General features: G+C 36.1%; 1 protein-coding gene across 3 annotated transcripts in view; it reads right to left on the reverse strand.

The window, feature by feature from the left end:
- Nucleotides 1-16,968, reverse strand: part of Psme4 (proteasome activator subunit 4) — a 113,032-nt gene that overhangs the window by 38,871 nt on the left and 57,193 nt on the right. For all 3 annotated transcript variants that reach the window (XM_031342036.1, XM_031342035.1, XM_031342037.1), the window contains 12 exons: nt 13,281-13,336; nt 11,728-11,784; nt 11,474-11,529; nt 11,287-11,385; nt 9,549-9,611; nt 9,326-9,421; nt 8,215-8,346; nt 6,151-6,360; nt 4,602-4,738; nt 2,310-2,363; nt 1,820-1,949; nt 530-611 (listed from right to left, as the gene is read on the reverse strand). In XM_031342036.1, coding sequence (XP_031197896.1) covers nt 530-611; nt 1,820-1,949; nt 2,310-2,363; nt 4,602-4,738; nt 6,151-6,360; nt 8,215-8,346; nt 9,326-9,421; nt 9,549-9,611; nt 11,287-11,385; nt 11,474-11,529; nt 11,728-11,784; nt 13,281-13,336 — 1,172 coding nt within the window. The remainder of the gene's footprint in view (nt 1-529; nt 612-1,819; nt 1,950-2,309; nt 2,364-4,601; nt 4,739-6,150; nt 6,361-8,214; nt 8,347-9,325; nt 9,422-9,548; nt 9,612-11,286; nt 11,386-11,473; nt 11,530-11,727; nt 11,785-13,280; nt 13,337-16,968) is intronic.

Genomic DNA, 16,968 nt, shown 5'->3' on the forward strand with positions numbered 1-16,968 from the left:
GCCTCGAACTCAGAAATCCGCCTGCCTCTGCCTCCCAAGGGCTGGGATTAAAGGCATGCACCACCACCACCCGGCTAAAAGAAAAATTCTTAAAAGACATTTTTCTGTAGACTACAATCTAATCCACAATTAAAATATTACACTCTCAGGGCAGTTGTGCATGCCTTTAATCCCAGCACTTGGGAGACAAAAGAAGGTGGATCTCTTGAGTTTGAGCCACCCTGGTCTACAGAGTAAATTCCAGGACAGACAGGGCTAAACACAGAAACCCTGCCTCAAAAAAACCAAACAACAAAATAAATAAATAAATAAATAAAAAAGGGGGGGGAATCCCAAGAACACAATAAGGAAAGTAGAAGATGTTTCCCAATCGTCCTGCTCAGAAAGAAATACTCAATGGACTATGTTAACACCGCTCAAGCTGACTTTTGAATTCTGGACCTTTCTGCCTATTCTCCTAACCTCTGTGAATAGTGAAGGAAATATTCTAAGTGTTATTTAAAAGCACTGTTATTGGTGTATTACTTACTGATTTCATAAGGGTTGATAATCAGCTTTTTGTGAGCTCTCTTTAGCTGCTTGAGAATACCAGCAACAGCTGATATAGCCATCTACAAACAGGTTAACACATATATATCAACATTTTGAAAAAACTCTCTTACAACATGCTATACCACAGTAGAAACTGATTCTATTTCTTTCAATTAAGAAAAGTATCCCAGACTTAGAAAGACAACCAACACATGCTATCTTTTATACAGATCCCAGCTTCTAATATATATATATATACATATATATATATATATATACACAAAGTTATTTATGTACAGTGCGCATGAGTACATAGAAGTCACGATGCTGGAAAGGGGACATGAGAGGGGAAAAGGCTGTAAGGAAATGGGGAAAGGGGGTTGGCAAAACACAAGACTTGAAAATGGAAAGGGGAATACCAGGAGAGAGGTTACTGGAGAAATTAACCAACAAAGTACACATGAAAAAGTTTAGGCTCTGTGGGTGGCTCAGCAAGCACAAGTACTTGGTGTACAAGCTCAATGACCTGATTTCAATCTGATCCTCCAATCCATCAGTGCAAGTGGAAACCTATCTCCCAAGAATTGTCCTTTGAGCTCCACATGTATGCTGCAGTAGTGTGTGTGTGTGTGTGTGTGTGTGTGTGTGTGTGTGAGAGAGAGAGGGGGGGAGGAGAGAGGGGGAGAGAGAGAGAGAGAGAGAGAGAGCAAGAGAGAGAGAGAGAGAGAGAGAGAGAGAGAGAGAGAGAGATTTCGATTAAAGAGTTAGCTAACTAGAGAAATATACTGTCTACCTGTTGGCACTGGTAGGAAGAACATAAACATTCAACTAGGAATCTACTAGCATCTCTGCTGAAAGAACTGCCCTTCCTTTGTTAGGTCAACAGTAGCTCATTCCATTTGTGTTGGCCTCTGGGCCTTTTATTGGTTTTCTTCCAGAAGGGGACAAAGCCAGAATCCTTCTTCAAGCTCATTTATAACACTTTTAGAAGAAAGCCAAAAAATTGAACCCTAAGGTTTTCCCCCTGCTTGCAAAATAGATTTTTGAATTTTTAAAAGTCAAACTTTCCTATTAGTCTGTAATAGTTATAGTATTAAATGTATAAAATGCTTGATTATGCCTCCCAATATTTGTTGACCTTATTGTTTCTGAGCAAACAGAAGGAAATGCCAAATCATTCCTTTCAAGTTATTGATTAGGATATATGTTGTCTATGAAGAATTTAAAGAGTCTGCTGAGGTAAATATTCTCAAACCCAACACAGTACCAAAATAAATAAAATATGTACCTTTCGAACAACAATTGCATCATGGTTGAGATTTTCAACAAAAAAACGTATGGCACGAAGAGGCAACACTCTGTCATCCCTTAGGAGTAGAGACAGGAGTCCGATTCCTATATGCTCAAATTTCCACGGCCTGGTGGTTGGGAGAGTGAGAGAAGGTGTTTACAAATCAGATTTCCCTTAAAAGCCACTTAAAACAAGCATCTGTTTTGAAACTTTTTCTTTGCTTTGTAGCCTCCTGAGAACTGGGATCACAGGTGTGTGAAACCCTATACAACTCTGTTTGACATAATTTTAAGTTTCTCAAGAATTAAGACAGGCCTACTGAAACAAACTGCCCCTATAATTACGCATGCCCCACCTCAATCTTCTAACACACAAATTATTCCATTAATATAGTCATTTCTTTTCCCATGCACAGGATTACTAAAGCAGTTAAGACAAATATTTTGATGGTTGTACATGTTTTAAAGGAAAAAAAAATTATACTTACAGATTTCTTTGCTCCACACCATCTAGTAAAGTATTTACCAAACATTCATAGTTCCTTTAAAAAAATTTCAGATAAAATATGATCTTACTATACTATTAGGACAAACATCACATAATATAATAATTCACTCTCCTCTTACATCTCACCATTTGACGAGACTAAAAGTAGACAATGAAAAAGGAACACAAACTACCAATTGTTTCTTTTCTCTCTTCCTTTCTTGTTTAATTGGATATTTTATTTATTTACATTTCAAATGTTATCCCCTTTTCCAACCCACGCCCAGAAACTCCCTATCCCATCCCCCCTCCTCCTGCTTCTATGAGGGTGTGCCCCCACCTACCCACCCACTCCCCCCTCCCTGCCCTCACATTCTCCTACATTGGTGCATCGAGATTACATAGATGAAAAAACCAAAATATTCCATGACAAAACAAAATTTACACACTATCTTTCCACAAATCTAGCCCTACAAAAGATAATAGATAAAAAAACTCCAACACAAGGAGGGAAACTACACCCTAGAAAAAGCTAAAAAAAAAGTAATCTTTCAACAAACCCATAAAGGAGATAGCCACATAAACATAATTCCACCTCTAATAGCAAAAATAACAGGAAGCAACAATCAGTTTTCCTTAATATCTCTTAATATCAGTGGACTCACTTCCCCAATAAAAAGACATAGACTAATGGACCGGATACATAAACAGGACCCAGCTTTTTGCTGCATACAGGAAATGCACCTCAGTGACAAAGACTCAGAGTAAAAAGCTGGAAAATGGGCTGGAGAGATGGCTCAGCGGTTAAGAGCACCGATTGCTCTTCCAAAGGTCCTGAGTTCAAATCCTAGCAACCACATGGTGGCTCACAACCATCCATAACAAGATCTGACTTCCTCTTCAGGAGTGTCTGAAGACAGCTACAGTGTACTTACACATAATAAATAAATAAATAAATAAAAAGCTGGAAAACAATTTTCCAAGCAAATGGTCCCAAGAAACAAGCTGGAGGAGCCATTCTTTTATCAAATAAAATCAACTTTCAACCAAAGTTATCAAAAAAGGTAAGGAAGGACATTTCATACTCATTAAAAGAAAAATCTGCCAAGATGAACTCGCAATTCTGAACCTCTCTGCTCCAAATGCAAGGGCACCCACATTCATAAAAGAAACTTTACTTAAACTCAAAGCACACATTGCACCTCACACAATAATAGTGGGAGACTTCAACACCCTACTCTCAGTAATGGACAGATCATGGAAACACAAACTAAACAGAGACACAGTGAGACTAACAGAAGTTATGGACCAAATGGATTTAACAGATATTTATAAACATGTCATCTTTTCTCTTAGGTTTTTTGTTGTTGTTGTTTTGTTTTTGTTTTTGTTTTTTGAGATCAGGTCTTATACTACAGGTTAGACTTGACTTGAATGCCTGATCCTCCTGTCTCAGCACAAAAGTACCAGCATTACTCTCCCCCTCTTCTCTTTCTGCTGCCACCCCATTTCTCTCCCAATAACACCTCTTACACGTAGGGGGAAAAAAAGCATGCCCAGCAATAGTTTGCTGAGTGTTCCAAAGTAAACATTAAAACTGCAATCAAAGAGTTAGCAGTATATTCTGTCTGTATAGTAAGCTGAGAAAATAAGCTTGGAGGTTGTAGCTAGCTACCATATTCATAACGATATTCATATCATTGGGATAATGAGGCAGGAAGTGCTCTTAAGCTCATGAGTTAAGACCAGACTGGGCAATATTCTGATAAAAAATAAGGCATTTCCAAAACAGTAGGTAGGCATAACCATGTACTAGTTACATGGTAAACCCAAAACTGAGTTAGGAAGGCTATTAATTTGTTTCCATAGACTTGTTCTGGTTCCCCAAATTTAAAAAAAAAAAAAAAAAAAAAGTTTACTAATATCCTAATACCATATTTAATCAAAGAGATTAATTACTTAAAAGTTATAAAGTAATGTATTGAACTTGAATTGAGGACTTATTTTAAGTATACCAATTATATTATGTCTGTATGTATGTATTAGTATCTCAAAAAGACAAATAAACAAAAGGAATTCATAGTGAAAAAGATACAACAATAACTGTTTTAGCTTTTTTTTTTCAACTCTGTACCTAAAAGTGAAAATTCAGGCCCTTTACAACAATCATCTCCCAACTTTTTGCATTTCCCCAGAAATCAATGTGTAAGTGGTGAGTTACATTTATATTGTTGAGCTAGAAAAACATGTATTACCTGTACTATTTTGTCTTAGCAGAAAGTTTATCAATTACCTTACAGCGTCAGCATTCTTATCCTGTTGACGCTTCTGTCCTTCTTTAATCTTTTCTGGGCTAAGTAGTGTCTGGCTAATGGAAGGATTCTTTGATTGTTGAAGTAATTCTGCTATTGTAGCACATGACTTTGGAATCTTATTGAGAAAAAAAAAAAGTAGAGTCATGACACATAATACAACGTATACTATTTAATGAAAAGAAAAGAGGAGAACTTGCTGTCAAGCCTGATGATCTGAATTCAATTCTTAGGACCATATCTACATATGTAGATGGAGAAAAGTGATTTCTACAATATGACCTCTGACCTCTGCATGTGCCATGGTATGTGCAAACATGGGCTCATATATGGACACAATAAGTCAACAAATGTAATGGTTATGCTTTCAGTTCAGGGAGTAAACTCACATCATCAGGTTTGGTGACAAGCACCTTTCCCCTTGTGCCATTTTGCCAGACAGACTAATAATTTGGGAATTTCATTTCAAGCTACTATTAATTTTTAAAGAAAAAATAATCTACCTGGATATGGTGATATATGCCTGTAATCAGAGCACTCAGGAGATAAAGGCAGGAAGATCAAGAACCCAAGGCCAGTCTGGGCTACAAAAGACCATACGCGGGTAAGGTACGGGGGGAACCAATCCTAATATAAGGACAGTTTCAAAGAGCAAGGGATATATTATCTCCACAGCTATAATTCTGGTCAATAGGATGAAAAACATAGCCAACCTGAGGAAGGAGAGAACTCAACTATCCTCATTTTTCTGTCCATCTTGATGCACTAAGTGTGAATGTATGCATTTAGCATCTTACATGCTCAAGAAAGGTGGCTCATGCATGTAATCTCAGCATATAGAAGGCTAAGACAGGAGGATTGCTACAAGTCTGAGGCTAGCATGGACTACAAAATTAGTCATTGACTTTCCAAAGAGTGCTTAAATGATGTCCTATCTCTTATTTGAGAACCAGTGAAATTTTTTTCTTATCCATCTAAAAAAATTTAATATTCTGCATGGTAAGTTATGAATCTAGCTACTGATAAATCTTCTGTGACTTTGGTTAATATATCTAACCTCCTAAAATACAATCAACTCTTTAAAAAAACGCGCCATGAGTGGGCATGATGGGTCATGTCTGTACTTCCATCATTCAAGAAGCAGAGTGAGTTTGAGACCAGCCTAGTAAACAAAGAAAGTTCTACACCAACCAGAGGAGATGGAACCAGAAAAAAGGGAAAGTGAGTGGAGGGGAGATAGAGTAATGTAATGGTGGCATCTATGAGACAGTGGTAAATGTAGTAATGTTAAGTGGAGTGGCCTCTTGGTAGAAATGACTTGATTCATTCCCAGACACATTCCAACTTGGTGTCCCATCATTATCTACAATAGTGATAACTAAAAAGCACTAGATGGAAAGAGAAAGCAAGTACCTTTTAAAAATTATAAGAATAAGCCAAACTATCATTATAGAAAAAAAGGAAAGACATGGAAAATAAAAGCCAGAATTTCCACTAAAATATGAGTGAACAAATAAATGGTTTGCTTACTGTAAAATCCAAGCCAATTGTTTCATATTGTCTATGAATCTTTTCGGCAAGGTCATCAAATAGTCTCACTATTGATGGCTTTTCTAGTGACATTGCTTGGCTAAGTCCTGAAGAAACAAGTGCTGGCCAGGTCTGCACAATACAGTCCCAATCATGAAGGTTTGCCAGGCACACACCACTGTGATTTCCAAGTAGACAATATAAGGCGCCCTATAAGAACAAATACATTTACAAAGAAAGAGTCATAGTTGAGTTCAACATGGTTCTTAAATTTTTACAGTGATTATTTATATACTTACAGCTAATTTGTAAATAGTTTCACACATTTTGTTTTAAAGATTTATTAATTATATGTAAGTACACTGTAGCTGTCTTCAGACACTTTTTCTTCTTGCTCTGGCCCCACTCGCTCACTGTAGCTGTCTTCAGACACACCAGAAGAGGGCATCAGATCTCATTATGGATGGTTGTGAGCCACCATGTGGTTGCTGGGATTTGAACTCATGACCTTTGGAAGAGCAGTTGGCCCTCTTACCCACTGAGCCATCTCTCCAGCCCCAGTTTCACACATTTTTATGTATTATTTTTAAAACCATGAACTTGAGGTATAACCAAGTGGCATCCACTAATATTTTTTATAAGTCATTTAATAGAGGGCTTGTTCAAGAATGACTAGTCAATTTTAAAAGGTAGACATATTTGTAAAGACACAAACTCCATTCTTATTTTCCTTAGACATGACAATGACATTGAAATGAACCACTGAATATTTTTAGGACATAAAGTTTGAAATGATTTACCTAACACCAGCTAAGGCCAAGTTGCTAAATATGTTGCTAAGTATATAAAAGCTTGGTTACTCAGGAGGAGGGTGGACATGAAAAGATACATTGTGTGAAACTGTCAAACAACAAATTAAAATCTTTTTTTAAAAATTCAGATGCTTAACTGTAAGTTTTTAATGACAAAGTCTAATTAGATAATTCTGATGAAGTGGATACATTTTCTATTAATATCAAAACATTTTTTTTTAATTTCCAGAACACTCAGTCTAAATAGATCCCAGGTTAGACTGTTACTACTATATATTCCAGTTTCCTTCAGGCTCGACATATAGGCACCTTCAACCTTAGCCTCTCTATTGTTGCCCATATAAGCCATTCCTAACATATATAGCCTATACATATATAATCAAATGAGGAAGACCTTCCAGAAAGAATATCCAGCACTGGGGTGGAAAGTCAGCAACCAGAAATGAAGGAAGAAAGGAAATAGTCCCTTGGCATAAGTCTCAACTACTCATCTCCATCATCATGATTGAAGAAGATGTACAAACTACATAAAGAATGGCTTGTTCTAATAAAACTTTAATTTAAAAGTAAGTAACTAAGCCTGGCTTACAGCCTATTTATTTCTGTCTTACAAACTATCTTCAAGGAACATGCTTAGTGTTCATCTTAATCCTCTCCAGAAAGTTGGCACTGATGAATGCCTTTTTTTCTCTTTATTGCCCTCTGTCTGTTCCTCTCTTTTAATGGTATCTCAGTCAATTTTGTTGTTTGACCTCTAATTTTTTCATTTTGTTTTGAGACGGGATCTCACCATGTTGCCCAGGCTTACTCGAAATTCATGGGCTCGAGGGATCTCCCACCTCCCCTATAACCACTCATACTATCCAGAAGCGTAGAAATGGAAATGCCCATGCATTAGTCCCCTCATATTTAGCCATCAAGCACTTACTCTTACCTATCCTTAATATTTCTCAATCATGTAAAGGTTCATTTACATGTCACCTCTGAAATCTCTTAACATTCTTTTTCTACTTTTATCTGTTGCTCAAAATAACCTTATTTCTTCCTGTTTCTGGTCCTCCTTTCACATTGGTTATGCTACTTCAAGTTAACTATTTTCCACAGGGGTCTTTCCACCCTGTATTTTCTCCATAACAGTAACCATGATGAAATGCTCTAATACTGTCAACTAACCCACATTTTAAGAGATAATAAGCAAATATAACAAAATATTTGTGGGTGTTTACAGCAAAAGTTAAAAAAGAACCTATACCTTGAACTGCTGCTGTGTGACATCCTTTCTATCAGGCCGTAAGAACTCCAAAACCAAGGGGATAATATCTCTGCAACAGAAGTTATATGCTCCCAAAGCAGCAAAAAATGTTTGCTGAGCTTTGTTTCTGACCTGGGGAAAATTGATAAGGATTTAAAAAGATGTCTAATGAAGTATAAAAACAAAGTGATTATAACTTACATGTTTTCCTAAATAACAGAAAGCACACACCCTAAAAAGTAAAGGAATAATTATTATTAAGGAAATATTATCATGTATTTTGTTTTGATGAAAGGAAAGTTGAGTGGTACTCGTAAGCAACAGCTTATTTTCATATTTGAAAGCAAACAGCAGACACTCTGTTACTGTTGATAAGAAGATCAAGTGTCCTATGCCCACACATGGGAAATTATCAAGTTAGAAGAAACTGGTATACACAAACCTTGTAATTTCTCTGTTCTACGTGCTAGGACATAATCTTTTGATCCTATACTATAAAAAGAGACAGTATACATCATACGGTAGCAAGTCTCTGTAACCTGAGGATTGTACACAGAAGGAATTACATAGCCATTCCAGATTAGCCTTCAAACATTCACAGAATTAAATGGGAGCACCATTCTACTAGCACAATCTCTAAAATTTAAAACATACAGAAACAATTTAAGCTGGACATGGTGGCATATATATGCCACTAATGCCAGCACTGTTCAAGGCTAGTCTGGCTAAATAGCAAAACCCTGTTGGAAGAAAACACGAGGATCTAAAAAGAGAAATGATTAGCTAGGCATGAGGCCTGCTGATCTACAAAGAGAGTTCTAGAACAGCTAGGGCTACAGAAAGAAACCCTGACTCAGAAAACGAAGGGTAGGGGGAGAAATTACACTATTAAACAAATGGTTTTGCATACTAAGGCAAGATTTCAGTCTATTTGAAATTTGAAAGGTATTTCTAATGTCATTGGGTGGGAGTGCTAGATTTTAGTTCTGGTTCTCCTGTTTCCTTTCTGGGGAAGTCTATATGAGGGATTACTTAAGCTATACTGTTAAAAAACAAGGATATTTAGATTGCATATAACAAAATAAAAATATGGGAGAATGTAGAACCTTACCTGACTGTATGAGCTTGTTGATAATCGAAGAAGATCTCTGATCATATCTTGATGTATTTTTTTGTACTCACAGCCCTCAACAGTTAGTGTTCGCAACTTTAAAAAGAAAAAATATAAATCATGTCTTGAAGTATTTACTGGAAGTCCATTTAATTGTGAAAAATATCACAAAAAAATCATTCCTTAGAATGGAGCATCGAGAGGTGACGATTGAGATACTTGCCTCATGCTGCAGCATCACTCTGTCAATTAGTAGTGCTCTGATATGTTGCTTTTTTCCATGGAGCTGGAAAACAAATAGCAAACACCTCAACTTTAGTTTTCACTAAGCGACTTCAACAGTGGATTCCAGAGCTCTCTAATAAATATTACCTCAAAACAAAGGGTAGAGCCAGACATGGTGGCATATACCTTTAATCTCAGAGGTAGGTGATCACTTTGAGTTCCAGGCCACCTGGGGCTACACAGATTCACCATGTCTCGAAACAAAACCAACCAACCAACCAACCAAACAAACAAACAAACAAACAAAAAAGCCAACAACAACAAAAAAAAAGCCAATGCAGACCTTGAAAATGGACATAGGCAGAAAAAGTGACTGAAGAGCAAAACTAACTACCACACAGCTGACAATCACAATTCAATCAATTACTGGGACCTACACTGGAAGTAGAGAACTGACTCTAGCAAGCTGTCCTCTGAACTATACTCTCACAGATGTATGCCTCCACACACAAGTAAGTAGATATAATATAAAATTATTTGTAATTGTTATTCTTTATCACATTAGCCATCAAAGCCCTCCAATTTTAACTTTTGTTCAAACTCTTCTATCTGCATCTTAAAAGCCTTGATTCAGGCTTTTTTCCACCTAGATTCTAAATGTGACAGAACATTTTAATAGTCAGTAACTATACTTTCCTATATCCAAATCAAATCCACCCCAGCTTTTAGGTAGGTGTGGAGGCTCATGTTTACAATGCATACTCCTTTTACTGGCTCTCCACTGCTGGATATAAAAACAAAGAACTTTTTATAACCAAACTACTGACCTAATTTACCTTCTAGTATTCTTCCACAGATTGCCATAGCTCCCACTCATGCTCAGATATTCTTCTATCTCCAGTGACCAGCACAGATAGTATATAGGCATCTAGAGACTCAATTTCATCACCATATCTACTAGAGAACACTATTCAGAACAGCTTTGGAGTATTTTTCCTTCCAGTATCTAAAAAAGCTTATACTGATTCTTATATTGGATCACAAAATTAACACAAAATATGCTTTTCCTCAGTCCATGAATTTCGTATCTGTGGGCAATCTCCCCCCCCCTTTTTTTAATTTCCTCATATTTTTATAAGATAGCCTGAATCCTACTAAGCAAATCCCTATATGGATACATAAATGATCATGAGTAACAGACCTTATCACTCAATAAATTATTTTAAATTTAGAGCCTCACACATGCTAGACAAGCACTATAAAAGTTAACGATAGTCCTAAGAACTCAGATCTGTTTGATATGTTTCCTGCTTGTAATCGTAATACTCTCTTTCTTAAAAAATATTCTCGCTAGGCGGTGGTAGCGCACGCGTTTAATCCCAGCACTTGGGAGGCAGAGGCAGGCAGATTTCTGAGTTCGAGGCCAGCCTGGTCTACAGAGTGAGTTCCAGGACAGCCAGGGCTACACAGAGAAACCCTGTCTCGAAAAGCCTAAAAAAAAAAAAAAAAATTCTCTTTTTTAAATTTTTTTTTAAAAGTCATATATTTTACTATTATGTAGCAAGAATTCTATAGCAAAAAGGAAGAGGAGGGAGAGGTTGGTTTCATACAATACTCTTAAAGGGCAAATATTACTTACAGGGCAAATTTCCTCTATAAATAATAATCCTCAAATCAGGACTACAATACATTTTTTTCAAAAATGGTAACTCAGAATTTCAGGTGAAAATACTGACCCGATTTTCCATTGATTTCTTTACTAAGTTAAAGCTTTTCCATCGGGAGTCAAATTCATGTTTATGAGATCCTTGGAATTGCAGAAGGTCTCCAATGATCTGTGTTAAAGAATTTTAACATTTATTCAGAAGTCACCAGTCAAGCCAGAGCACATTAACAATTATAGAGCTGTGGAGCCACTTCTACCTTTATGATGAGAAACAATGATTTGGTATCATCTTCTGAATTATCAAGTATGTGGCCTAAAATAGGAGAAAAAAAAGAAGTTTAGCTAATATCTTAAATTATTATATAAACTCCAATCTGCTATGAAAGGGGGTGGGGGTGGTGTGCTATTCACCCTATTTCAATTAAAAAAAAAGTGAAGTAAAATCATACCTGCCACAGGGTACAATTTTAAAGTGTAGGAATACAGGGAAATTATAGGCATATATACTTACTAAGAAGCTTCCTTATGACACTGGCAATTACTTCTCGGTGGTTTTCTCTGGATAGGTCTATTAAAAAATAAATAAATAAGAGAAGGCATTTTAGACATGGAAAGCTCCTGATTTTATTTGTTTTTAACAACAGTTTTCCGAAGACCCTTCTGAAAAGGAAAAGAGGAGGACAGATGGCTTTGCCTTTAACATAGTTAAATTAGTGGCTAAGTATGACACAGACTAACACTCAAAATCTCCATGTTTCAAGTTTAAGCAGAACATCAAGACACAACACACACCTGTAACTTCAACACCTCAGAAGGTAAAACGGGATGGCAGATGCTTCGAGCCTAGACTGGCCTTCAAATAAAGACCCTGTCTCCAACCAATCCATACATGAATAAATAGACAAACACATCTGAGCATGGTGATTCACATCTGTAAGCTCAGCATTGGGAAGAAGAGGAAGGAAGATCAGGAGCTGAAGGCAAGAGGAGCCACAAGAGACTGGTCTCAAGCAACCAAAATAAAGTAATTATGAAATACTTTGTCAAGAAGGTGGGGAAGAGATGGCTCGGGTTAAAAGCACTTGCTACTCTTACATAGGATGGGGGTTCAGTTCTCAGCACCTATATAGCATCTCATGACAAGTTCCAGGGGATTTGACACCTTCTCCTGACCTCCACAGGAATGTGGTACATGTACATACAAACATGCAGAAAACACTCATACACATAAAATTTATATGTATATATATATATATATATATACATATATATGTATGTATACTTTTTTAAAGTAGGGGAAAGAGAGAAAATACTACTGGGTGACCCAAATCCAACAGTTATACGTTAGAAACTAATGTATGCAACTAATCCTATTATTAACCCATCAGTAAGAAAATTTACTGTCTCTTTCTATTAAGGTTATAGTCTGAACTTTACATTAGTATTTAAAAAAAAAAACACAGTTGGTGGGTGGGAGTACTGGAAAATAAACCAGGGCCTCAGGCATGGTAAGTGTATGCTTTATCACTGAGCAATATCCCAAGTTGTTTCACAAAATACTAATATCAAATTTAAGAGCTGATACATCTTCTCGGTGGTACAACACTTGTCTATCCCCATTGTATCTCCAGGTATGTTCCCCAGCACCATATCAAAAATTTTAATTGAATTAAAACTCTAGACAAACAGCTACAAAAATTACCAGAATATAAAGGCTATAATATTCTCATTTACTCTAATGTATCAACCTAAAACAATAAAATATGGCTGGTGAGATGGCTTAGCTGGTAAAGGTCTTTCTGATGACTGATAGCCTGAGTTTAAGCCCCAGGAAGATCTCTATAAGGTTGAGGCCAGCCTTGGTTATATACTGAGATTATCTCAGAAACAAACACGAACATTTAGTTTCTTCAGAGAGAAAGAAAATGATTGTTGTATAGTGAGTATATTTTAGATACTACAAAGAATCTAAAGATCTTTAACTACAAAACTATTCCATCCTAATACTTACAAAAAAACTACACAGAAACCTCTACAGATCTACTTCAGTTAGTATTCACATACCATGTTCCAGTCCGGTATACAATTTTGTTTCCTCTAAGGACACCATACTTGGTACCCTGTATAAAAACAAGAGAGTTTGAATTTATTAATAATATCAATACAAAAGGCCAAAGGAAAAAAATCTCATTGTTACAATGTTTAAATTAAAACAAAGATAATGACCTGTAACAAATTTCTACTCTCTAGTACTTCAATTCCTTATACTTCTTAAGATTAATGCTGCTGTATCAGTAAGAACATATTAACTGACTAAAAGAAAATTATTTAGTACCTTCAAGGAAAAAAATTATCTCTCAATAGATATTATATTGATAACTGAATATTCAAGTGGAAAAGCCTAAATTCATTGATAAGCATTTATGCATCTGTAAAAAGAAAACTCAGCTTTATAATTATATAATTATATTTTAAAACTCAGTCAACTTTTATTGCTGAAGAAACTAAGACCGCACACTTGGCTCTCTTAATAATTATTACTCTTTCTCTTTAAACCAGCAAAATGGACTTTTCCTAACACAGTAGCAAAATGTGGTTTCTAAATGGGTGTTTAGAAATGTTTAATCTTAACTAAAGATCAGTCACAAGACAGGCATGGTGGTCTGTAATCCCAGCACTCTGAAGGCTGGGGCATAAAGATCAGTGTGAGTTCAAGGCCAGATTGCAGCTACAAAGTGAGTTTCAGGCCAGCCTGGACTAAAAGTAAAACTCTTGAAAACACCAAAAATCTGCCCAAAAGAAATATGTCAGTACAACCAAACCCCGCTAAGTTGAACAGATGGCTGAGAGTTACCTTTAGATTTATGAGAACCCATTTTATGGGAGGATAAGAATTTATATATCTGATTACCTCAATTTTCACAATTTCAAAATATATAAGACTTGGCTCAAGCTACTCTAATAGGAAGAGAAGATACTTTCTAAGATATAGAACATAGGTACAAGTGCAAGGAAGAACAGAATGAACAAATCCAACATAGGGCAATGTAATAAAACACAAAAGCTTAATACTATAAGCTTGCAATTAGCATAATGGAGAAGGAAACACCACTTTTAAATCAACATACTCAAGGGTACCCCAAAAAGCAGCTCTGCTCAAAGCATTATATCTGACTGATAGATAGTTAATGACTTCAGAGGACTGAAGTGCTGGTTCCTCCACTATGCTGTTGACCGTAACTTGGATCCTAGGACAGCAAATCTCGAAACCAAACCTACAGAATATAAACTTACAGAATGGCTCTTTTTCACTAATGTATTTTAAGATTCCTTAACATTTTATAGCATAAAATGCTACTTTGCTTTTTTGAGATTTCCTAAAAGTAGGTTTTCTTTCTATAGAGTTTCAACCTGTGGCAACGAGTGCAAATTTCAGCATTTTGTTAGCTTTTTATGATCAAATATAAATATGTATCCAAAAATCCAAGTCAGAAAAATATAAGAAAGCCTTGCTAATGAGCTTCAAGTCTCTAGTGAACTAAATAGAAAAGAACAATGACAAAGTGCATGGATGCCATCACCACCACCTTGGTGGAACACAGGAAAGGAAAAGGGTTTGCCATCCCTGGTGTATGGGAACAGAAACCTTTACTGAGGATACAAAACTACTAGTTGTCTCAAGTAAAACTATAACTCTACTCAATTCATACTCAGTCCCACATAATACTAAACATTCAATCAGTCACACTACCTTAGTAAGATTAAAAAATAATTCCTATAGCTAGTTATTTTCCATAATTCTTACTGCATCAAAAAAAAAAAAGAAGAAGAAAGGAAAAAAAGAAAAAGAAACCTATCAAAGGTATGCAGAGTCAATAAAATGCTTGCTGCACCAACCAAGCTATGAGGTTAGACCCCAGTAGCCAAGTAAAAGGCTAAAAGTGGTGCACAGTGCTGGGGGGAGTGTAAAGAAGAGCCTTGGGGGTCTACTAGCCAGCCATTCTAGACAAAGCAGCAAGCCTAGGTATGGGAGAAACCCTGTCTCAAAAACTAAGGTGGAGAATGATGGAGGAAGACGTCCAACAGCAGCCTCTGGCCTCCACATATGTACTCCCACAGACACACATAACAAATATACTACACAAACACTATCACTTAATAGTCTATAGTTTCATTATATGGATTTCTAGCTCTTTTAACATCGATCATATTTAAAAACAAGTATTACCTGAAAAGCCTGAATCTAATTTCTTAAATATATGTGTCAACTCTGAATTGCTTTTCCATCACTTATCCTAATTAAACAAAAAATACCCTGCATTATTTCATGGTCTGTTTGGCTAATATCAGATAGAAAAAAAAGTAATCTACCTTTTAAAGATTTTAAAGTATTAAAACTTAAAAAGTTTATTCTTTTTCTACTTTTGGAACACAAATTAACATACAACTGCCATATCATTCATATATAAGGTACTTAATTATATTTAAACTTTAATTTTGCTACCAAGAATTCCCTTTATATTCACTTATCTAAGAATTAACTTTAATTTGATCTCTTTCTATCACAAATTAACTCTAATTGGTTTGACTTATTTTACAGCAATTGTTTCTGAATGAGTATATACATCTTATGTGGTACACACGTCTATATACTTGAGCCAGTCTGTATTACATAGGGAAAACAAAGAGCAATAGCCGCAAGCTACAATATAAGTTCCATATTCCCCTGGTATGAAGTCCATTCTGCTCACTCACTCATTAATTCACTCATCTTAGCAGCTATTATTATTTGTCTTGAAAACTAAACACAATTCTGAAAAACAATCCCAATATAACACACTATAAGCAGTTCTACATGTTCACAATAATGGAGTAAAATCAGTTCCACTGTTCTTAGACCAGGCTGCCCACTTTATAACAAAACATCTTAGACTAACATATTATCTGTCCCATTAGATAGCAATGGTCTTACACTTAGGTAGAATTACAACAATTATCATTGGTGGAAAACAAAGGATGCTAAAAATTGAAGAAATGACAAAAACATAAAGGCAAAAAATACAAGTCAGATGTGTACAAAGACTGGATCAATTGTCATCAAACAGCACAAACAATATTATACATAAGTCTTCCACCTTGCTTTCCCAAGAACTCTTCCCCATCCTGAATAAAATAAATAAAAAGACTTGCAATCAAGTCACTGGCAGGCGTGCCTTCTGTAATGTACGAGTGTTTCACAAGAGACACTTGGCTATCTCTGTGTACCCAGCTCTCTGCATCAATAACAGATGAAACTAATGCAACTGAAGAGCTACCATGGGAACAGAGGACTGCTAAGAGGAACTTTACAAACTGGAGATTTAAAAGTAAGTATGAGAATAGATTTTCATGTCTGACACACAAAGCTTTTAAAAATCAATGAAAACAATCAGAAGGTGAAATAAGGAGAAAACAGGGTTACTCACCGTGGAGTAGTAACTGTTTCCTTTCCTGTGTGCAGCTTCCCCAGCAGTGCTGGGTAGTTTCCTGGAGGTGCCAAGAGAGGTTAGCTAGCCCTGCCCCTCATTGTATATGCAACACAACCTTTCACACATCAATGAAATGGTCTCAAGCTTAGCCGGTAAGAATTTTTTTGAGTGGACGGTTAGTAAAAGCTGAGATCCCAAAGAATAATTTGACTATGATGTAACAGATCAGAGGAAAGGTGAACAAAGTAAAAGAAGTATTTGGGGGATGAAAATGGTGACTCCTC

The sequence above is a fragment of the Mastomys coucha genome, unplaced genomic scaffold, assembly GCF_008632895.1.
Source record: "Mastomys coucha isolate ucsf_1 unplaced genomic scaffold, UCSF_Mcou_1 pScaffold22, whole genome shotgun sequence".
Lineage (NCBI taxonomy): Eukaryota > Metazoa > Chordata > Mammalia > Rodentia > Muridae > Mastomys > Mastomys coucha.